Source organism: Orussus abietinus, unplaced genomic scaffold, assembly GCF_000612105.2.
Source record: "Orussus abietinus isolate OABI.00-Male unplaced genomic scaffold, Oabi_2.0 scaffold8, whole genome shotgun sequence".
In the NCBI taxonomy this organism is placed as follows: Eukaryota; Metazoa; Arthropoda; class Insecta; order Hymenoptera; family Orussidae; genus Orussus; species Orussus abietinus.
The window spans coordinates 2,434,675-2,457,955 of record NW_019395997.1 but is presented as its reverse complement, the minus strand read 5'-3'; the positions used below and the strand labels follow the sequence as shown (position 1 = coordinate 2,457,955).

The 23,281-nt window shown below is 47.3% G+C and overlaps 2 protein-coding genes across 4 annotated transcripts in view; one reads left to right on the top strand and one right to left on the bottom strand.

The window, feature by feature from the left end:
* LOC105699429 (ankyrin repeat and sterile alpha motif domain-containing protein 1B) overlaps positions 1–10,305 on the bottom strand; it is a 54,763-nt gene extending 44,458 nt beyond the window's left edge. For all 3 annotated transcript variants that reach the window (XM_012424407.2, XM_012424408.2, XM_012424410.2), the window contains exons 1-3: positions 10,095–10,305; positions 906–986; positions 409–565 (exon numbers count right to left, since the gene is read on the bottom strand). In XM_012424407.2, coding sequence (XP_012279830.1) covers positions 409–565; positions 906–986; positions 10,095–10,198 — 342 coding nt within the window. In that variant the 5' untranslated portion in view covers positions 10,199–10,305. The remainder of the gene's footprint in view (positions 1–408; positions 566–905; positions 987–10,094) is intronic.
* A 402-nt stretch (positions 10,306–10,707) lies between these two features.
* LOC105699579 (transmembrane 7 superfamily member 3) lies at positions 10,708–18,114 on the top strand. Its single transcript, XM_012424709.1, has 8 exons — positions 10,708–10,957; positions 11,356–11,727; positions 13,494–13,762; positions 14,618–14,789; positions 14,924–15,070; positions 15,376–15,528; positions 17,289–17,546; positions 17,692–18,114. The coding sequence occupies exons 1-8, from the start codon at positions 10,858–10,860 to the stop codon at positions 17,814–17,816; spliced, it is 1,596 nt and encodes a 531-aa protein (XP_012280132.1). The 5' UTR covers positions 10,708–10,857; the 3' UTR covers positions 17,817–18,114.
* Positions 18,115–23,281: the final 5,167 nt, after the last annotated feature.

The following is a 23,281-nucleotide window of genomic DNA, read 5'->3' as shown; positions in this document are numbered from 1 at the left end:
TCTGTTGCACACAGTGCTAAGCTTCCCCTTAGTCACGTACAATTGCGGATTTTTCTGTCATTAAAGTGACTCGGAATCATCGCATGAAGGTCTTGACACTATCGTCTCTCACGTGAGAGCCTTGGAAAATTGTATATTGATCGAGGTGCGCCATTTTGGTCCTGGCCTAGCCTAACATTTCCTTTGAAATCTAATTTCGAGGGTCGAGACCTTCCTATGGGACTCATGATCCATGTACTGAAGTTACAGGCGTCTCGGTGTACTACTCTTAAAACAATTAGTCTTATTCACCTGCTCTTCAGGTTTCGCTTCACCTTAGAGGGAATAAAAAAATGTAGAAAAATTAAATAAAAATGGGAAATGGAGGACGATCGTTGAGGACGGCTCGACGACCCTGAAGAGACTCACCGCGAGGTTGACCTTGGGCACGGACGGTCCTTGGCTCAGGATAAGTCGGACTATTTCAGCATCTCCAGCCCACGCCGCCAGATGGAGCGGCGAGGAGCCCTTCGCGTCCACCACGTTGGTCGACGCCTCGTACAGCAGCAGCACCTTGACGACATCCCTGAAGACAATAAAAAAATCCCCTTAATATATAAAATCAATGGATCCAAATAGCAGAACAGGTGAAAAGGAAATCCGTGGGTTAATTCCCTTTCGTACGACCAGTCTTCCGGCGGGAATTTCCGCAAGGAGTGCGTCACCCTCGAATCACTTACGATAAAAAAGAAAAGGGGTGGAACGGAAGAGAGGGTGGAGGCGAGGGAAAAAAAGAGACGACAGAAAAAGTCAAGAGTGCATCGTCGTCGACCGGTCGCTCCTCGGGCTAACGAGCCCGTCGGCTAAGGTCGAGGAGAGGCGCTCTTCAAGAGGCACCCTGAGGAGGTCCCTGAGGAACGACTTACCTGTGGCCATTTAAGGCGGCGTGATGGAGGGCCGAATAACCGCTGGCATCTTGCACGTTAGCTCCCGGGCCCCGCCTTAAACTGAAACATAAAGGCCCGAACCACCAGATTAATCGTCAGAAACCACTAGCACGACTTAAACGAGAAAACTCAAAATATATGAATTTTTATTCAATACCGAAAACTACAAAAGACACTACCGTGTAAAAAGCGTAATTACGAATGATTATGAATCCGAGCCAATAAAGGGAGTAGCTGATTCATCGGTAGAAAGGGATGAGGTGGTTGCAGGAGAGCACTAATTACCCTTCTAACCCCAAAAGATACGAGCACTTGCATTTTCAATTTTTTTCCCCCCCATCTTTTAATTTTTATTACACAAGTTTACTTCCCCATTTATTAACGGTTAAGAATTGCTGTCAATGCAGGGGGTTAACTGGTGTACTATTGGGCCGTAAGGGGAGGTCATCCCCTGCTTGCAGGAGAGATCATCCCGCAGGAGGCAGCGACACGGAAACTCATCCGGCCTGACGAGCTCGGCCCAAAATCCGACACATGCTCTCTCATTACGTCTCTATTGTTACCCCGACGATCTCCTGAAACGCCCTGTAGACGCAACCGCGTCCCTCGGGAGCCGCGGACGCAACTCCTGTTTGCCCGGCCTTGCGACCCCTTCGTCGAGGAAGACGCACCCCCTGTGTAAACGGGTATCCGGGGGTGGCCGTCGAGACGATACGCCCGGAAATAAACGTGGGCCCTTCATCCCCCAAGTGACGTTCGATCTGCTTTTCCGGCGTTTATCCACCGTTTCCGCAAAATAATTCTTGAAATTAATTCGATAGAAATCGGACATAGAATTAAAACGCCCGTTTGCTCGGCTACGCGACCCTTTATCGACGAAGACATACTGTGTAAATCGGTTTCCGAGGGTGGTCGTCGAGACGATATCTAGTTAAGAAGAGTCGCCATATTGTTACGCGTGGATATCCCTAGGGTGAAACTCGAGGATTATTGTTATATGAGGATATTTGCCAACTCCTTCGAAGGACCTCATATCGCGAGAGGTCCCTCCACCCGACACGCGATTATCCACGAGATTCGATCTGCAAGAAAAGCGCCAATAAGTCATCCCCCCACCCACCCACCCCCCAACTACCCTAAATTATTTCTCCCAAGATGTCAATATATTGCGAAACACATTTCGCCAACGATCCGAGATGGTCTACGAGATTCAGAGAGGATCGCGGTGGAGATCGAGGGGGAAGGTTGAAAGACGGAGGGGGGGGGGGAGTTCACCCCCGCGAAATGGGACGGGGGCCACTTTTTCCCTTCCCGGAGTGCATCTTCGGGGCTTTGATGCCGCCACATCAAAGCGCCTCCGCTCTCGCGACGTTGCGACCCCCTCCGTAAAGGGGGGCGCCACGCGACTTTGCGAGCCACCCCCTGAGGGAGGGAACGATTCGCTTTTTACGGCCGGGGGTAACGAACCCCCGCGAGGTCGCGTGCCGCGGATTAAAATGCCGCGAGACCAACGAGTCGCGATCGGAGAGGATTCCCAGCGTAGACCTAAGAAGTGCCGAAGGGGGGGCACCCTCCCGGGGGGTGACTTCTCCCCGGTACATCAAAAAACTTTGCATCACATCCACCGTCCCGCCCTTGCAATCCATACTATCACGAATTTGTCGATCGAATTGAATAAATGATTATGCCAAGAACCACCCCCTCCACCCAATCGTTACTGTCCGCGGAATCGATAGACCCAGGACAATCGAATTAAATAATTAATCCGATAAGACCACCCACCCGACCCCCGAGAACTCGAGGGATGCCGAAGAGAGGTCGCGGTCGCGGCCATTTTGCCGCGATCGGGGGCACGGGGGGGGTGGAGGGGGTGGTTGGTGGTGGTTGCATCTTCGGCGCTTTGAACTTCGCCACATCAAAGTCGCCCCTTCGGGGTCTCCGAGTGCCTGAGGAGCCACCCCCCCCGCGAGCAGGACGGGTCGCGGGGGGTCCACTCCCAGTACAAGGAGGGGGGACGAGAGGGGGGGGGGGCGGCACGCGACTCGCGCGGATCATTTGAGAGCGGGGTCCATTGTGGTCCAGATCAAACCCACCCACCCCCCTCTAGAGGGTGAGTCAAGGCGAACGCGCAACTTAAAGAAGGCCACCGAAAAGTGCAGCCCCCCCCGCCACCCCCCAGATACGCAGGGGTTATTCCGACCTTAGGCGCTCTTCTCGAGTGGCGGCCTCCGGGGGTGTTTGTTTAACGCACCCCCTCGTCGTCGAGGACGGGAGGTCGCGACTCTTAAAGCTACCCCTCCCACCCCTCACAGAAGTCCCTTTTCCTATGTCGGCCCCCCTTGACATATGTGGAGCCCTCCACCTCGGTGGCAAATACGTGCGTGTAATTAAACGCCCCCCCCCCCCTGAGGGGGGTGGCACACTGTCAACAATTGCGACGGAAGTGCACGCATGGTAATTCCTCGATAAGACCGCGGTAATGCCGCGAGAGCGTCAAGAGTGGAGGGTGAACGGGGGGGAGGGGGCTGCGGTGCCCCCTTGATGTTAAAAGACAATGCTCCGGGGTATGTGTTTATAAACGCTTGGAGTTTATCGCGGACAATTGGTAAGGAGGTGCGCGTATGTTGGTTCCTTGATAAGGGGGTAATGCGGTGAGAGGAGGTGGAGGGGTACAGGGGTTGCGGTGCCCCCTCTGATGTCGAAAGACTAGGCTTCAGGGTATGGGTGTTCACAGACGTTTGGAATAACATTGCGAAAGGTTACGATTTAAGGGTGCGGGGTTCGTTAATTCGCGTTTTTCGCATTTTGGGGATACACTTAGGAATAATTGTGGGAGCGCGTATGTCGAACCCTCGATAAGGGGTTTTTATGCGGTGAGGGGATGAAAAATCGGGGGGACCGGGGCACGGTACCCATTTGACATTGACATAGGCTCATAGGATCATATGTTCATAGACGTCTATGATATATTACAAATTGCGATGAAGATATGATCTAATTTCCAGAGGTACTATCCAGCGAGGAAGAATGGGGGGGGGCGAACGGGGGGTCGCGGTGCCCCTTCGACGTCGACGATCACCCCAATGTTTCGATTTGCGCGTCACTTTGACATATTTACTTTTAGTTTCTCCTTAATTACCGGTATCAAGACCCCGGCGATATTTCGGGAGGTCGTTTCGTTAAGGGTCGACGAGGGGGACGTGCGTAACTGGGCCCCCCTTTTATAACACCCCCCCCCCGGGGGGGGGGCGTCGCGATGAAGACCTTCCCGGGGCCGATTCATCGCGTTCCTTGATTAAACCGGGAGGATTGCCGGCAAAAAGGACATCGTCGGCCGTCACCGGATGACCCCCGGGTCTCCCGAAGGGGACGTCACTGCTCGTCCGGACCCCTCGGAAAACGGGGGCCCCCGCTTCTTCCAGGACTTAATTAAGACTGGACCCGACCGGGAACTCGTAATCCAGGAGCTCGGTCACCTGGCGAGCCCCCTTACGTGTCCCCAATTTACGCCAAATTTAATTCCACTCCCCGGGTGCTTAGTACTTATTGCGCCACTTTTAAGGCGACATTAAAGTGCCACCCGGGGGGTTCAATATCGTTCATGAATGTCTCGTCCAGACCGAGTTCGACAATTTTCCACACAAGTGTGTAAGTCCTGACAACGGTGAAGTTTCACTTTTTTTCTTACTGCAAAATTTACAAAAAACTTTCATGGACAAATAAACGTGAAATTTCGCGAGGGTCGAGACCTCCCTTAAGGCCTGTACGTTCAAATAAGAAAAAAATGTCAAATGAGTCTGTATACCCGCCTCGGGAAAAAAAAAAAAAAGTTCATATACAAGACCACTGCATAAAAGATTACAATTTAATCCCTTGTAAAACAAAGACATTCAAATAATACATATAAAGGAGTAAGAACTGAAATTTCATGGGTGTCGTTCGACGCGCGAAATTCAAACGATTTAAATTCACACGACATTAATCGTAAACCAAATGAAAAAAAAAAAAGACGGGTAAAAATGTGTCCTTTCAATTTCTTAAAAAGAAGGAACACTTGTACAATGTGACGAAGTCAGTAGATTTTTCCTCCCGCCAAAAGTTCAATCGTTTCGGAGGGACCTAATATGTCGCGATACCAACACGCGTGGAAATATTTCCCCAAAGTGGAAATCCCATTTCCTCTCGTAACGAGGCGTTTACAGGACGGAACTGATTAAAAGGGGGGCCGCGCCTCCTCGGAGGTCCCGGGTTGACACAATTTTCCCCGGCGTTTAACCGCGACACAGGTAAAAGCCCCGCCGCGCAAAGAGTGTACCGGGCCTAGGCCCGAGTTCTCCGGTGCGAACGCACCCTTAGGCCCGAGGGAGCGGAGAGGAAAACTAGGCTGAGAGAGGACCAGGTGGAGGGTGTGTGAGGGAGAGAGCGCGATACGGATCCAGGGCGCGTGAGAGAGACGGAGCCAGACTCGGAGAGGCCGAGAGAGGCCTCTCTCAACGCGCCCGAGTGTGCGGGTGTGAGCAAGCTCGTGTGAGTTCGTGTCCGTGTGTATGTATGCGGGTGTCGTGTGTATGCATGCGGGCGTCGTGTCTACGGATGCGGGTGTCTGTACATACGCATGCGGGTGCCTATGGACGCATGCGGGTGTCTGTATAGACGCATGCGGGCGTCGTGTCTATGCATGCGGGTGTCCGTGCCTATCCATGCGGGTGCCGTATCTATGCATGTACGTATCCGTGTGTGTGTGCCACCGCGAGAGGGGTGCTGAGGCATCAATCGATAGTTTCCTCCGTCGGAGAGGAATAGCGATATGTGCTGACGGAGCTCCGTGTATCCTGCCCCCGCGGATACCGAGAGGAGGTCCGGAGGGCCCTCGAAGTGGCCTTTAAAAAAAGGTAAAAAAAAAGAGATCCCCTCAAATTTCTCCCCCTCCCGCCCGTACCTTCGTCGCAAAAACGCCGCATTTTTCCTACCCCCTCGTTTTCATCCCCCAAATTTAAATCACAATCCCTTCGCCTGAAATTCTGAAATGAAACAAAAAAAATAAAAGGGAACCACTTCAACATCTCCCTTATGTTAATACTCTCGACTGATGATGGAGGAAACATAGTAATAATAATAAATCAGACCTCACCGCTCATTTTCATTTTCAAACCTGAACATTCTAATCTCGACCTCCCCGCTTGAAATATTGAAAAAAAAAAAACAAAAGAAACAAGGAGATAGTTTCATTGGTAATCAGTAAAAATATCGATATCAATGATCCTAAGTATTTTAAAAATCGCGGTAAGATTTCTCCCTAGAAATTCAGGGAGGGAAAGGAAGGATTCCCTTTTTTTCTCCACTTCTTATCAATTCCCTCGATAATGGGTATAATGATAATAATAAATCGGTCGATTCCGCCGACAGTCGCGGTTTTCGGAGCGCGCTTTCCCGATCGCGAACGTAGAAGGGGGAAAATGAAAAAAACGACGCGATAGAGAGGGGGTTGGAAAAAAAATGGAAACGGGGGTTAGAGAGAAAGGGGCGGGAAAAGGTGGAGGCGACGTTTCGCAGCGGAGCTTTGTAGTTAGGAACAAGTTACACGACGCCGCCGACACGAGGGGCAATTTGTTGGAGGGGCTTGTTTGTCACGATACATTTAGGGATCCCCGAACCCACTAACCCGACTTTTTCCAGGGTTCGGTTTGTTTTTCCCTGTTTTTACTTTTTAGGGTTTTCTCTTCCTCGCCTCCTGATCCGCGATTTTATACGAAACCGCGTACACGCGAGGCACGTGGATTCTGCGATCCGACGTGGTGCCGCGGCGGAAAACGCACGCGGAATTTGAGGGGAGAAACGTCGAAGAGGTCCCATCAAAATGATAAGGAGAGAAAAACAATAAGTCAAAGAGAATTATTGGATATTATTAACTTGATCGTTCCTTCGTGAAGTGCCATTACGCGTTTAGAAATGTTCCTCCTGGGCATGACTATTTATACTTTTTATTATTTTTATTTCACTTAAGGAAAATAATCGGAAAAGATAAAGCGCAAATACTATCGAGAAGATTCTCGGTAATTCTGCTGATACCAAAACGCCATGAATATAAACGGCCGAGAAGTGTCAAATTAAAATTAACGCAAATCGTTCCAATGTATATATACAAGGGTGGATGTAAATGATAATTAACGGTACGAAAGAAAGTGTTTCATTTAGTGAAACGGAGCCTTTTCGTGTCACATGGATATTATACGTACTGTATAAGTTTCCGACGGTATGAATTCAAAGAAAATTCCGAACCTGATTTTAGAAACGTTAATTTCCTTCCCCAGGGAATATCCTGCAGGAATTCCGAGACAGGAGTCCCGAGGGGGCTCGGGGAAACTCGCCGAATTCAGAAGGGCAGAGCTTTTTCTCGACTTAATTAACGAAGCAATCGACTCCCGGAGGGGCGACTTCAGGGGAGGAGAAAAAGGATAAATAAATAAAGGAGAGGAAGAAGGTGCAAAAGGTCAAAAAGTATATCGAGAGGAAATTCAGCCGGGGAATTAGGTCCTTTTTGCGCGAATTCTAGAGGACGGGAGATGAGGTGCATTCCGCGCGGTCGTGCAGTTGCAGCTGCAGTTGCAACTGCAGCTGCCGGGAGAAATAAGATGCCCGTTTTGCGAGTGATAAGAAAAAAAAAAAAAGAACGGGCCAGTTATCACGCGTCGTTGTGGAGCTAAAAAGGGACGAACAAAAAAGAGAAAAAATAGGGACCTCTTAATTCGGGAGTGAACTGGGGGAGGAATTACGCCAACTCGTTTTGTGTAATGAGGTAGATAGATAAAAACAAGGCAAACAAGTGTAATGAGGTAGATAGATAAAAACAAGGCAAACAAGTGTAACGAGGTAGATAGATAAAAACAAGGCAAACATTGTACCACCGAGGAGAAATTTGTCTCGGCACTTTGGATCTCGACTCCGTCCACTCTGACTCATCTTAGGATTATCTGCGTTTACGAGAAGCCAAGTGAATAATTAAAAATTCCAATTAAGTCCATATGTACAATGAATCCCATACCCGGAAGTAATCTTCCGATACTAATCCTAAATGCGATGCCTCATTGCACCGTACGTGAAGACTTCGAATCTTGAATTTAAATTTCCTTTTTGACAAAAACAAGCATGAACGACAAAAAAAATAGATTTTGAACCCTGACTCATCTTAAGATTATCAGAGTTTATCTACTGGAAGCCATGTAAATAATTACAAAAATTCCAATGATTACCCGGAAGTAATCTTCTGATACTAATCCTAAGTGCAATGTCTCGTTGCACCACTCGCCAAGATTTCCAATCTTGAATTTAAATTTCCTTTTTGACAAAAACAAGCAAGAACGAAAAAAAGAAAAATATTATATATAATTACAAAAATTGCAATGATTACCCGGAAGTGATCTTCCTATACTACTCCAAAGTGCAACGTCTGGTGGAAGCGTGGAAAGTTTCGTAATTCTGATATTTAAATTACCATCTCGTGGACAATAACCAGCGGAAGCGAGGAAACAAGATTCAAGGCGCCTCTTAGGGTTCTTGAGAACCATCGAAAATATAATCGGGGCCCGCTAATTGAATCGTAACGTCGTTGCCTCGGCGGTCTCGCTATTGATTTCTTTTTACTACGGTGGAATAATTTTACGCGACGCCGTAGCACGCCGCGAGCTACCGGAGGGAGACATTACGGAAAGTTTCATCTCCTCGTCCCCGAAGACGTGACTTTAATCGGAGGGCCCTCGAAAAGTACACAAGTGACCGCGGAAATAGATTCCATTATCGGCCGCCCGAAATAGAAAAGGGAGCGACCCGATAAGCCTCCTTTTCCAAGCCAGGATCGGAATTAGATGCAGCTAAGCCTCGAATTCCCCCGTACAATAAACGGGATTAAAAGATAACAATCGATTAAAGTCCTTACGCAATCGGGAGACAAAACCGCCGGTTTACGGCGTAGTCATTTAATGACGTGAACGCCGGCAAAAAGTAAACAGCGAGATATCCCGGAGGCATTCCGTTATTAGTTTGTTATGCTTCCTCGATGGCTTCCGACCTTGGGTCACGTTTACAACGAGAATTAGTCACCAGTGACGTTGAGGGTTACTCAAGCGTCTCGAAGGACCCCATTTACATCTCCGTTTCCTAATGGTGTTTCCGACGCAGGGTATATAACCTTTCCCTGGTATTAAAGGGCTGGAAAATAGATAAATATAACAGAGGCTACTTAATGTTTAAGGCTATTTCCTGGAGAATTCGGGATTTAAAGAGCCATCAGGGGGAGGTTAAGGGCGCCGCGAGTTACGGCCCTGGGTGGAGGGACTTGAGAATAAAGGCCGATACCCATTATCAAAGAACTTTGTCAAATTTCCCATCCATTTAGATGCCTTAGGTGTTGCTTCGAAGCCATACAAAATTAAACTAAGATTTCCGCTTATTTATTCATATGTTCGATTACTTTCACCGTGCATCCGTTAGCCATAACTTAAAATTTCTGCGAAGGTACAGATGAATACATCGAATCGAAGGAAATTACGAGAATACATAATTTCTTCTTATATATCTTATACGTATAGATATTTCATAATTGTTCAATTTTCTCATTATTTATACTAGTTTACTAAATATCTCTTTTACTTTCCATTCCTGACGATTGCCCCCTGTATATAAATGCTCCGATTCTTGCATTCTGCAACTGTGACGTACCCTGGATGGAAAAGTGTGACCAGCTGCATTCTTTGTCTCGTACTAAAGCATTCTTTCGAACTTCTAGTAACATATCTATTTGACGAAGTTCATTGATCGTGGACACAGGCCTTAAGTGGCAGCTTGGGCCTTCCCAAGACGTGATAAAGGATGCACATACCTCTGGGGATGCTAGCGAGGACGAGGGCTCTTTTTCTAGGAGTAATGTGCCGGTGGCTGGTCGGGATTTAAAGGGCTGTCAAACCAAGACTCGGGGCTCCGCTCTGCGTGGCCCGGTCCTGGCCCGAGGGAGGATTGTATATTTTGAACTCTCCAGACGTCCAGGACTCTCGGCCTGTCCCAGGAACACTCCGGCACCACGCCAGGACGCCGCGGATGAACATGAGACGTCCCGGGGCGCGTCGGGAGGCGTAAATAAAAAAGTAAGGAACGCCGAGCGGTGGTGACACCCACCTTGCCAGGGGACCACTCCTCTTCGCCCGCTGACCCAGAATCTTCTCGACGACGGTGACGTTGCCGCTGCGCGCTGCCTCCAGCAGCTCCTGGTCCTTGCCCATGGTCCATTTACTTCGGGGCAACCCGCCTTCCGGGATTCACCTGCGAGCACCCTCGATCGCCAGTTTATCGGGATCGCGAGTCGCGAGTTTCATTGATCCAGCGCGGCCATCTTGGCAGGCCGACTGGGGCGCCGCGTCGCGGCCGCCGAGAAAACCACGCCGCGCCTACCGGCCCGCTACCCATCGCCGTACGCGGTCCTACTGGCGATAGCCTGCCTCTTTCGCTTCCCCCTCTCCCTACACCGAGAGACCATGCTATCCTCGTCGCACTTATTGCCACCTATGAGTGCGAGAGAGAGAGCGTGAGGCAAGGAATGGAGCAGAAGCGCTGGGTCTTCTGGTTTCCCCTTGAGAGGTTACGGTGAAAGAGCAGTGGTTGGTACTCTGCAGCGTATTTTCTGTCGCATCGGCGCCGGCAGCTGCGCTGGCCAAGATGGCACCACTAGAGTTTTAGGGACACCCTAGGGACGTCTCCAACAGATCTAGGGATTTTCGCCGCATGTGCCGGCCAGCTGTTGCTTGCTTGCTTGCTTACTTTTTGTCGAGCGGAATTTTACTCACGAAAATAAGGCGATTTACGCGATTTCGCGGATTTTAAGTCGGGGGAAATGAAGGTGAATAACGGCGCTCAGTGTCTTCGAGGTTAGAGTGCCTGAATCATGGCGACGAGGGGACGAGGTGGTTTTGCCGTTTTGATTTTTGTCTTATATTGTTTCGTCCTCGGTAATACTGGGGATTCCCCACCAGAGGATATTTTCGGTAAGTCGGCGGTTATGATGTTTTGGGCCTAATTGCTCCGAAAATGTGGGCATTCTCCGGAGAGATTATTTATTTCTTGGTCCCGTGGATAGTTCAACTTATGTACACATTTTGATATTTTAAAAAATACGCCGCTGTTATGAATTTAAAATGGATTGAGATATCGGTTTGGGTTATATTATCAATGATAATGATGCTTAAGTGAATAAGAATGCAATCTACAATTTTAATAATTAATTATGGCTGAATGGTGTTTACATATGAAATAAAAGAAGCGTATTGAAAAATTCAAATTCTCTATTAGTTAAAAACATTTTACTTACAAATCGGATACAAATCATTTTTGCTTTCCCGGTGTTACAAGGGAATTAATTTGTCTCATTTCTAATATTTTACAGATAAGGGTGCTGTAACCATTTCTCTAGAAAGTTACAATCGCACTAAAAGCAACGGTCAAGCTTTTACTAAAAATGTTACGTTACCAGGGAATAGCGGTGTGATCGTTAACATAAAGACAGTTCCTCCAGAAGTCTCCTTTATCGTTATTCAAGTGCACACACACTTACTCAATGTCACTTTATCTTATGATAAACCCTGGTCCATCTCAGTGTCAAAAGACAGTGTCAATGGCACGAACATTGGCCTCGTCGTAACAGTAAATCCCTTGGTTTACTTACCCAGTTCCTTAATGGGAAGAGCAGTCGTTGTCGATAACTATAACAATGGATCGGTCGAAGCTCTGTTGGCGGTCGTGGCATACACTGTAAAAGGTAAGGCTGCACAATTAATCACAGCGATAATTAAGCAAACAAAACAATACACCACTTGCGCAGCAGCAAATCGCAGTGTTCAAGTATCGCTTCTCCACGTTGATTAATCATGTTCCGAGACTTAACGAAGTTAATAAAGACTGCGATAAGGAGACCCACCAGAGCGTGGCGGCGTAAACAATGGGAAGAAATGTAGAATTAACCTTGACTCGAGACTCAGGTGGCAAGTGTGCAGGCAAGGCTGGTGACGAACAAATGCAAGATCGAGACCAACAGCTTGGTAATCTTGGTCTTGCTCTCGGTCTTGTGTTTTTGAAAAGATCAAGGCTGATTTTTCTCATCGCTAGGTCAGGCAGGGATGTCAGATGCACTCCGAGGCCTTGGTAATGAAGGCTTGCATCGAAGGCTTGTCTCTATACCACTTGACAATTAGGAAGGAAAGCCCGCTTATATACAAGTCCATTTGATTCGGCGATGGCACAAGTGGACAAGGGGCGCGCGGACGTCAAAGAGCACTTGTAAAACAGACATTATATGTGAAATCTCGCGCACCCCTTTTGCGGCTCGGGGCACACTAATGGAGAGCCCGGCATGCCCGGCACGGGTACGCGTCGCATTCACCGAACACCGCTCAAATATTCTCCCACTCGAGTTGGGAAAGGGGACGCGACATAAGCCAGCTCCGGCAAATGTTGCGTCTCCACCGGTTGAATATTTCTGTCCCAATTGCCGTGTGTCGGCGCCCTCAATTAAGGCACCTCCTACCCTCCGGGCGTTTCTTTCAGGGCGCCGAGGACTGAGGCGAGGAGTAGGGCATTAATTCAATGCAAAGGAAACCCTGGGAAAACTTGTCCAAAACGGGCTTTTTATCCACTTGTGCCTTCACTCCGTGACGATAAAAGAATTCCACAAATTAATATAAAGGCAGACGAATTTTATTAGAAAATCGGACCCCGCTTCCAGCAAGTGTAACTTCTAGTCTTAATTATTATTACGTTATTAGACATTATTTATTATTAGTCGGTCTTCGACGAAACGCCTGTTCGGTACTCCATGGACGTAATTGTTTTTATTTCCTACTTGCACTATTTTTATTCCACTATAAACGTCAATAATTAACCCAGTGTGACGCGCCAGTGCTAATGGAAGGTTTTACGCAAATTGTCTCGATACTAATGTATAATGATGAGTGTAAATGGTAATGAACTGTAAATTTACGCAAATTGTGCCGCTACCGAAACCCAAAGATGAAGGTAAATACTAATTAGTTGTACAAAAATGAATTTAACGTTTCGAAATGGACCCCTCTTTTACAACATGCGAACTTACACGTATTATCGTGCTACAATAAGTTTCGCGTAAAATTTACTATTAATTTATATCCCGCTTTGTGAAAACGTTATCATAATTGTAAGCGATCCTCGCGGTAGATCAACACTTAGAGGAAGATAGATCTAAAAAAAAAGGAAGCTCCCCTTCCAGCGCGCTTGGCGGCCACACATTAATTTATTTATTTATACGTCATTAAGCGTACAAATCGCAATGGGGTCCGAGGGGGCGTTCTTCGAGATCGAAGGGGGGCCCGATTATTTCTCGAGTGTTTCGGCTATTAAATTCCCGGCGAGGCAGCCGTGAATCCCAGGGAAAAATCAATGGCACGTCGGGGAAGAGAATGGAGAAAAAGGAGGAAATAAAAGAGAGAAAAAAAGATATGTGGAACAAAAAGTGGTCCACGCATCGATCCATGGTACGTTGTATATCCGCAGCACCGATACCGGGAGGATGCAACATGGAGTTTAACGTCGAAACGTCACCGTTTCAACGATTGATCGTGACCGAGGCGACCGTAATCGTCGATGCTCAACCGGCATCGGCTCCGGCCGTAAATGGAACTGAGCCGTCCTGCGAGCGACATCCTGTACAACATCAAGCATATCGGTTGTACCTACCCGAGCATGACATCACCCCCGAGACGTACTTTTCAGCGATTAAAACTATGCTGACGGCGGAGGACATTGCTAAAAACGGCGTCAAGGTATATACAGAGACATAGGTGTGCATACATGGAGAATGATATGCAAATGACGTGCCAGAATGGATAGAAATCCTGGTTTCATTTTTAACCCTTTCGCTGCCACGGCATCAAGTTGTATACACAGACGTACGTGTATATACATGGAGAATGATATGTGAATGACGTACTAGAATTGATAGAAATCCTGGTTTCCTTTGAATAGTTCCACATTTTCATTTTTAACCCTTTCGCTGTCACCGTGGTCCCATGGGACCAACTTTTGCCTTCTCATTTGGGCCATGGTGCTCACCGACGACCACCATGAGTTTGTCCACTAAGAACCAATGTGCTTTTCGCAAGATTATACCTTTATTTTAATATATTTCGCAGTTATTAGCCATTATAGAATTTTTAATATGAAATTTGTATCGTCGCCGACTGGTGCAAGTTCAAAAATGCCCGCGGCAGCAAAAGGGTCAATCGTAGAGATTGATTTTTAAAAATGAAAGTAACTTTTAAGAATTAAACTTTTTGTGGCGAGCGAAATGATTTCCTGACGAAAAAAAAATTCAATATCGGCTTTGGGCATTGAAAATATTCCGCTTCAAAACTGAAAATATTTCACTTTTTTTTTTTTTAACCGAAGCAAATTTTACGTAATTTCAATCAACGTCAAAATCCTATTGCAAGAAGTCCTTCTTTTTTTTTTGTATACAATAGAAATTTATATTTTCGCTCACTACGCACACCTGTCCTGGCCCTGCAAACAGGTTGCCCTATTGAGGGGATTTTTTTTTTCTCCCCTTTTTTCCTGGTTATTTCATTTTGGGAATTTCGGGGTATTTTGAGGGATGTGGTTTTTTTTTTGCCGACCAGATACCTGCCGCCGCAATGGGGTCCACCATGAGGCGGATTTACAGCGCTTATCCTGGTTTCGGATCGGTTTACGGTGTCGTGGCGACTTATGGCGGCCAATCCGCAGCCTATGTTCCGGCTTTTACATACGCCTGCAACGACCCCGTGACGCCCGATACTTGTCCACCATCATGTACGTTTCATGGACGCGATTGGAATAGTTGTTTTTAACATGCCAAGGGGGTGAAGTAAATTCCAGGGAGACGTTTCAACGGGTCATGGGGATTACCCTGGGTGATGGTTAAATGTTCATAAGTGTTCTTTCAGTTACCATTATGGCGAAAATGGTCTGGGCATTCATGATCTTCATCGGCATCTACGTCACCTTCTTCGGGTCCCTGTTGATCATCGTCCTGGCCTTCCCGATGGGCATCTTCTACGGGGTCGTCATCAGCTGCCTCTTGCTGAACACCGGTAACTTGGACTCCTTAGGTACTCCGGGACGCTCCTTACTCGGAGGATCGTTGTGAGATGAAGAGGACTCCTGGTTGCGCGATGCAGAAGTTCCTATAACCCTTTGGCTCCTGAGAGCGCCTAAAGGCACCTGACGTTTGGTCCAATATTGCCTGCACGGTCAGACGAATCTCGCCCATATGTCGAAATGGCTCCGGGTTCGAAGGGTTAAGGGGTCCTGCTGGTGTCTTCCAAGTCGAGGGGCGTCCGGTAAGTCCTGACCGATGAGTCGATTTAACGCCGCCTTTGTCGATTCTACTTTTCAGGGAGCGTAGCCGTGATCCTGCCGATCGGTCTTCTGTGCGGAGTTGCGGCGAGCTACGTCTGCAAGTACCGGCAAATGCCGTTTCTGATGACCTTCCTGGTTAATGGAACACTGGGACTCCTCATGGCCAGTATCCTGTATTACAGCACGCCAGGTAAGACCGCTTAACCAACCATTTCACCCCAATCCCTTCTCTCGGTCTTCTGGCACCCGTGGAAGGGGGGCCTTGCGCAAGGGCATTGCTCGCCGAGACCGAGTTTTCGTGTAATAAACTTAATTTTATTTATTCCTCTTTTTAGGAACAGGGGAGTAGATAGTTTCTCTTTGAAGTAACGCCCCTGAAATTGACGAGCCTTTCCCGAAATTCAGTTCCTTTTGGTACCCACTCCCGCCACGCAGCATCCATGGAAGAGATGCTTCGCGCGAGGGAACTCCTCGGCGAAACCAGGTTCTCCTATTTTATCAAACCTCATTACCCGTTCCTGTTTTAGGGATTAAAATGCCCGTCGGTCTTTAATACGACAGCACTGACCGAGTGGTGAAAATTAAATGCCCGCTGGCAAGATGTTTCGAGTATAAGAGTGGTAGCGGCCATGAACTTGTCTGAATCGCTACCGCGTCTCTTCATATAGGAATGAAGATAGCTATACTTAGATGAAGTAACGTCCTCAGGGTTAATCATCGTTTCCCGAGAGATCCAGTTCCCTCCTGGTACCTTCACCGCTCTTCGGCATCCCTGGAAGAGAGATGCCTTGCGCAAGGGAACTGATCATCATAATTTGGTTCTCCCATTTAATCGGACGTTACTTTATCCATTCGTGTTTTAAGAATCTAGGAGAGGGGACAGCAGATACCTTAATGAAGGTAACTGCTCCAGCGTTAGCTAGCGTTTCCTGGGATCCAGTTCCCCTGACCGGGCCAATGTTCAGGGGGGACCGTCGAAAAATTTCTACGGGTTTCTCCCCCCGCCCTGGCCGGATTTACGCACGACGGAGGCTGTTGCAAATTATAGGAAAATAATGAAAGCCAGCTTAAAGCAGGGGCTGCATGGGGAGAGAAGCTCCCTACGAAGTTAGCCCGGAGTTTGGCGAAGGGACCGAGAGGCGCACACACGCAGCCAGTCCCTTCCCGGGTTGCTTCTATCAATGTTGCCCGCTCATGTGGAAACTCGCCCATCGAATCCCCCATGCAGAAGCGGCGAGCATTCGCCTCCTCTTCCCGCCTTTCTCACCGTAACGCTCTGCCTGCCGACCGACCCCCTTCAACGTGGAGCGACCCTCGCAGTGGAAGGCCGAGGTCCGTCGACCGGGCCGCGAAATGCTCTAACCAGCTTGGGAGGACTCGCATTTACCTAATTGTCTCCCCGTATTTATTTAGCGCGGCACCCATTTGGATTACACGCTCGGTACATGCGCAACGAGACGAGGTGTCTGGGGAATACCCGCTCTCCCCCAGATCTGGACCCCGAAGAGCGATTACTCGCCGCCATCTTTTTTTTTTTATCCACCCGCTTTTTCGACTCAACCCTTTCTCTACACCTAGAGAAAGATTACCTTCCTCTCGGAGAGATGGGACATGTACTTGAAGTGTAACGACACACCACCCCTCGTGGTGGTTCCTTAAGGTGGGATGAAAGTGACCCTTGAGGCGCCTCTTAACCCTTTTCTCCTAAATGTATCTACCGAATCGTTTGTAACATTACCATGTATGTACATGGAGGCCATAAGGAAGGTCTTGACAGTCGTGAAGTTCTTTCAAGTTTCTTTATGACTTTCCTTATAGCCTCCATATTTATGGTGTGATGTTTTTAACGTTTCGGTACGCTCATTTTGGGGAAATGTCTTGTGAACGACTGACCCCTCGGACGGCAGTTTAAGGTCGCCTTAATGCTCATCCTTGGCGTCTCTTTTTCAGACGGCTTCCCCCTGGTGAGCGTCAACCTAAGCTTCTGGCTTACCTTTCTGCTGATGGTGGTGCTACATCAGTTACTCATCTTCGTGCCCTTCATCAGAGTGTCCATTTCTTGCGCCGTGCTCGGCTCCTACATGGTGGTCGTAGCGATCGACTATTTCGTCGGATCTGCTCTTAAATATATCGTGATCAACGTCATAAGAAGAGCCACCGTGCCCAATTTCGACGTCGCCATCATCACGCCACCGTTCCAGACGAACGGTACCGACTGCCTTTTGGATGTACAGGAGTTATGTAATATAACCGCGCATCGGTTACGCAGGAAGCTGCAAATATCTTCCCTGATGTATCCGTCTAATTGTGGTCGTACTTTGTAACGATTTTGGCCATTTTTTTTGTTCTTCAGAGATCTGCCTTACCTTGTTCTGGATCGTCATCGTGGTCTTCCGGATGTACATGCAGCTGAAGTGCTTCGGTCCGTTCGGCGGAACGGATATGGAAAATTCCCCATTGTTACACTCGGAAGCATGAATATAGGCGTGACGTCATCACCTTCTTTCTTGTCATCTCGTTTTAGTAGTCAACGGGAGAAATGTATTGCTCGTTACCGCGGTAAGGTACTGACTCGAATTTAAGTTTATCTCCCTTGAAACTAGGCTTAATTACTCATCCGTGCTATCCACGCATATCAAGACTGTGCTTAAGTGATTAATTGATAACCGCTCATATGATTAGTTCGTTAGGATGATACGTGTAGCTTCAGAGGACCTCATTATGCGGAGCTTTCGATTTTGTAAGATTGGAAGGCGTCCCGCCTATTAATAAATGATGTGCGTAATGATTTATATATACATGTATTTTATTTATTATTCCCAATTGTGTGTATATATTAATTAATTAATATATTCTAGACGTCATGCCGGATACGCAAGGTGGGAATGTAGGGGTGAATGCAATGCGACACGCTTTGGTAAAATGAAATAACATTTATTGAATCGAGACAGTGACACCTAACAGTGGTTCTATTAGCTACTACTTACAATCTTAATGGTAATCACAGCAACAATATTATCTCATTATTCACAACACTTACATAGATTACTGCCGCAATAATATATTATTCCCGTTAATAAATTTGTTTATACTCGTACATTGTGTCTGTTACTATTATTATTATAGATAATAAGAAGGTGACGTTACCACTTCGGCATCGAGGAGGAAGAAGGTCGTGTCGCGGTTCACTAAGAAGTGGAGGTTGGGGATTAATGTGATAAGCTCTTAAGGCGATATGAAAGTGGCGTCGAAGAGGTCCCATTCATGAAACTTTTCTCCAAACTGGGTGTACCGAAACGATTCAAACTCCACAATATAAGTATGGAGGTCTATAAAGGTCCCGAAACTCACGAAACTTCAATTCCCTTTTTTTTTTTTAAATTTGTTTATATGTATTTTCAAAAATTTTTTTATAAAAATTGAAATTTCCTGGGTGTCGGGACCTCCCTTATGGTCTTTACGTTTACTTTATTAAGTTCGAAGCGATTCGGCGATGCGGATCGGAGAAAAGCTTCGTAAATATGTCGAACCCTCGGGTGCCACTTTGACGTCCCCTTAAGGGATGTTTTTGGGGGATTCTTGGGGTGTCTGTTCTACGCCGGAGTCAATGCAGAAGTGGTAAGACTCGGGTTAAATTATTCTCTTCAACCGGGCATGTACCCCGTCGACTCGGTGAGTGTGAGTATGTAATATGCAATAATACCAGAGAGCACGACGCTACTCGTTCGCACGTGAAAAATTCCCCCAACTGTTGTCCCCCACATTTTCTCAACACTTTAGTTCCTTTATTCTTCCAAAAATATAAATTTAAGACTAATGTACATTATTCTCCCCCCTTAGGGCGTAGTCGCGCACGTCTTTACCGTCCGGATGGCAAAAGGGAATCGTCGCAGCTTCTATGGGGAAATGTAAATTGTCGATCTCTAGGCGTAATCCGCGGCGCCGAAGACCGGGACACCCTGGGGGAAGTTCCACCGGTGACCCCCGCTTTTTCTCTTTTCCTTTTTATCTTCCCTTCTTTATGCGCCGTCGAATTAAGGCGATGCGAAAGCGCCCTCGAAGAAGTCGCGTTTATGAAACTTTTATCCGAAATGAGTGTACTGAGTCCTTTTGAACTTAATCGTATGAACATGTGGGCTATAAGGAAGGTTCTAACGCCCGTGAAATTTCAAATTTTTAAAATTTGTTTATAGATAGTTTCCAGATTTTTTTTATAATAAAATGAAATTTTACGACTGTCGGGGCCTTCCTTATTGCCTCCATGTTCATGTTGGAAAGTATGAAATGATTGGGTACACCCTATTTGGAGGAATGTCTCATGAACGATTGATCTCTCGAATGCCACTTTCGCATCCCCTTAAGGTGATATGAAAGTGTCATACATACATGCGAAAAAGTCCAAATATTAATAATACTTTTCTGCACCGAATCATTTGACACTTCATCACGAAATTATGGAGGCCCTAGGGAAGAACGCGATGCTGGTGAAATTTCATTTCTCGAAAAAAAAAATGTGTATCTCGGACAAGAATAGAAAAAAAGACATTGTTTTATTGCCTCATTTATTTCATGAAATTTCACGAGCGTTGCGTTTTTTATCAGGGCCTCCATAATCACGGGTTAAAGGTTTCAGGTAATATGGTGCACCTAGTTTGGAGAAAAGTTTCATAATTATTTTCCCGTTTTTATATATATAAAATGACCCTTTCATATCACCTTAAGTCCTGTCTGTTGAAATCTATGTAAAGTGGATGGTGTTTCCCACGACTTGTTTCCTCGTGTTGATTACGCATTATTACGCAGACGGTACTTCTTATCCTTATTACGGGTACTCCCTCTACTCGGGTATGTAAGGGGCTCGAACGCGACCGGTATTGTTCTCACTCGTGTATGTATGTACAATCGTGGCGGGCTCGGCTAATGTACACGTACCATGGACTAACGAGAATAACAAATGCTATTTTACAGAGCTATTGTACACGGAATCGCATCAGGAGGGCGGCTCTCTCGGGCGCGCCGCCATTACCTCGGCTTCTCGGCCTCCATGGCGTCGCGGCGCCTTCCATTTTCAACGTTAAAACGGATTACCGGGACGACGCTCCGCTTTCCCGTAACTTAACGCGCTAACTTAACGGGGAAGCTTCGCGTTAAATCCCGAGATCCACGGCGAAAAGTCGCTCCTCCACCGGCGCCATTTTGGTACCGGAGACGCCGCTTCTCCGAGAAGCCCCGATTTTCCCGATTTTCTCCGACTTTCCCCATCCTCGCGTCGACTTCCTCCCATTGTACGAGAATTATTATTAATAATTAGACGATTAAACCGCCGAGATTTCGGAATTAACTCGCTTTGATTAACCCCGTTCAACCTGCACCTTGTCTTACGGTCGGCCATCTTTGGGCGAAACAATTGGGCTTTTAAAATCGAGATATAATGCCGAATGTTAGTACATTAGTGACCGTTTCTCTGGGAATTTCAATGTTGCGAGGTGTTACGGAAATTCGTCGGATTCGTCGACCTGGGGAACCGGAAACGCGATTTAGAGGTCGATCCTTCGCCAAGGACCATACACCGGCGAAACCCATTTTTACTCGCGTTTACAGTGTATACGGCAGCAGCGATCGGTAAAAAACTACACCTGATGTATCGTTAAAACCTCGGTGAATTGTATATCATACAAAAGTGCCCGCGGCGAGTCGCCGTCCGAGGGCCGTCGAGGACTTCTTCCGCCATTTCCTTCCGCACGCCTTACGCAGCTTATCGCGACTTAATGGCCGATCCCACAAATGTCGATCCATTCATGAATTATCGAACCGTATGTTAAAGTAAATGGTACAACCGAGGGAGCGAGGGTTAACTCGTTAACCGAGGCTTGTGGAACCGGGCCCGATACTTTGTTGTGCCCACTGATCTATATACCAGCTGATATCCATTTATTGAAATATCATTCGACGAATGCACGGCACCCCAGCGCCACTACACGTGGGCGGCGGTACTAAATAGGTAACGAGTGCGCATGTGCAAAAGCTTCGAACCGTCAATCCATTAATCAATTCGGGTAAACGTTTAAGGTATAATGAAAATTATGCGTAGGGCATATCGTATCAGAGCTTCGACTGAAACAAAGTGGCAATTGTTCTCTTCCGGTGAATTAATTTAACACCTCATATTGTATATTGTTGTGTGACGCGTTGTTTTGACGCATGCGCGGATACTGGGATATTAGTTTATGTGCCAATGACGTTTTCTAGGATATCAGCTGTACTGATAGGATGTAGATCAGTGGTTGTGCTCCAGGATCGCCGCTTATCTGACACCCGGGTGTGGCGATTCGACGTTCTCTTTGGAGTTCGACGAAGAGAGAGGGAGACTCTGAGAGGGGAGGACACACCCAAATATGCGTCTGCGTTATCCGTGTACGACGCCATGTCTGTCGATAGACGCAATGGCTGCCGAAGAAAGCAACCCTCGGCGCAGTTATCAACCCCTGTGTGTGCTCGGGGACCTCCCCTTCGGCCCCGACCTCGCGACGAGCCCTCGATGGAGGGACTTCCTCCCTTCTTCCGTAGACCCGCCTTTGGCTCGAAAATAATCCCTCCGAGGAGGACTCCCCGGGTCCTTCGGGTCCTCCGGAGACATCCTCCCCGGAAATTACGAACGAATTCCCGAAAGTCCCGCCATGCCTCCCCTTTCATCCCTCCGAAGGGACTATGTGCATGGGTGTCCGAAGATTCACGGTGGATTTTTCAAAATTCATTAAAACGTCTTCCCGATTTATTTTTTAACTATTTTTGAGGTGGCGCCTCCCCCTTCATCCCTCCAAAAAAATTCGACTATGTGCAGGGGTGTCCGAAGATTCACGGTGGATTTTTCAAAATTCATTAAAACGTCTTCCCGATTTATTTTTTAACTATTTTTGAGGTTGCGCCTCTCCCTTCATCCCTGCAAAAAAATTCGACTATGTGCACGGGTGTCCGAAGATTCACGGTGGATTTTTCAAAATTCATTAAAACGTCTTCCCGATTTATTTTTTAACTATTTTTGAGGTATCGCCTCCCCCTTCATCCCTCCAAAGAGACTATGTCCACGGATGTCCGAAGATTCATGGTTGATTTTCCAAAATTAATTAAAAAACGTCTTCCCGATTCGCCCTGTTGTCATTTGAAATCAGGCAATCGGCTCTGAAGGAAGGAAATCCTTATCTGTCCTCGCGATAAGCACTAGCGGCGCGTTAAGGTGATATCAAAGTGTGATATGTACATAAGCAAGTATCGAAATATCTATAAAACTTTTCTCCAAACCGGGTGCACCGAATTATCCGAAACCTTAACACGTGATTACGGAGGCCCTAAGGAACATCACGCTGCTCATAAAATTTCTTTCTTCGGAAGAAACTTTTGTACTAATCTCGGACAATAACCAAAAAGAGATATTTCTCATTTCCGAAAAATGAAATTTCACGAGCCAGCGCGTTCTTCCTTACTGCCTCCATAATCACGTGTTAACTCTTTGCGGACTACCGCCGCATATATGCATCCGACGTTTGGTCCAATATCGCCTGCACGTGTTCAGGAATTTCGCCCATATGTCGAAAGAACTCCGTCCTCAAAGGGTTAAAGTTTTAGATAATTTGCAGCACCCACTGGAGAAAAGTTTAATAAATATTTGGACTTTTGAGTATGTTTATATGACATTTTGGTATATCACCTTAATTCGTAGGTCTTGAAGGAATCCCGACGGACCGGTCGGCGACTCGCGCCTCCCCCGGGAGCGTGCGATCCCGGGGGACGTACCCTGCGTGACCCGGGTCAAGCTCTCGCGGCGGCTATCACTCACTCGCGTCGGAGGTGTGGACCGGGGTGGTCGCCGGCGTGGAGGGCTGGTGCTGCGCCGGCTGCGGGGGGATCCCGAGGGAGGCGAGCAGCGGGCGGGACACCCCGCCGGG

Excerpts from the sequence above, each read along its gene's own strand:
- LOC105699579 (XM_012424709.1), top strand. The coding sequence starts at position 10,858 with ATGGCGACGAGGGGACGAGGTGGTTTTGCCGTTTTGATTTTTGTCTTA. Across the intron at positions 10,958-11,355 it reads CCCACCAGAGGATATTTTCG|ATAAGGGTGCTGTAACCATT; the intron begins GTAAGTCGGCGG and ends AATATTTTACAG. Across the intron at positions 15,071-15,375 it reads CTGCCTCTTGCTGAACACCG|GGAGCGTAGCCGTGATCCTG; the intron begins GTAACTTGGACT and ends TCTACTTTTCAG.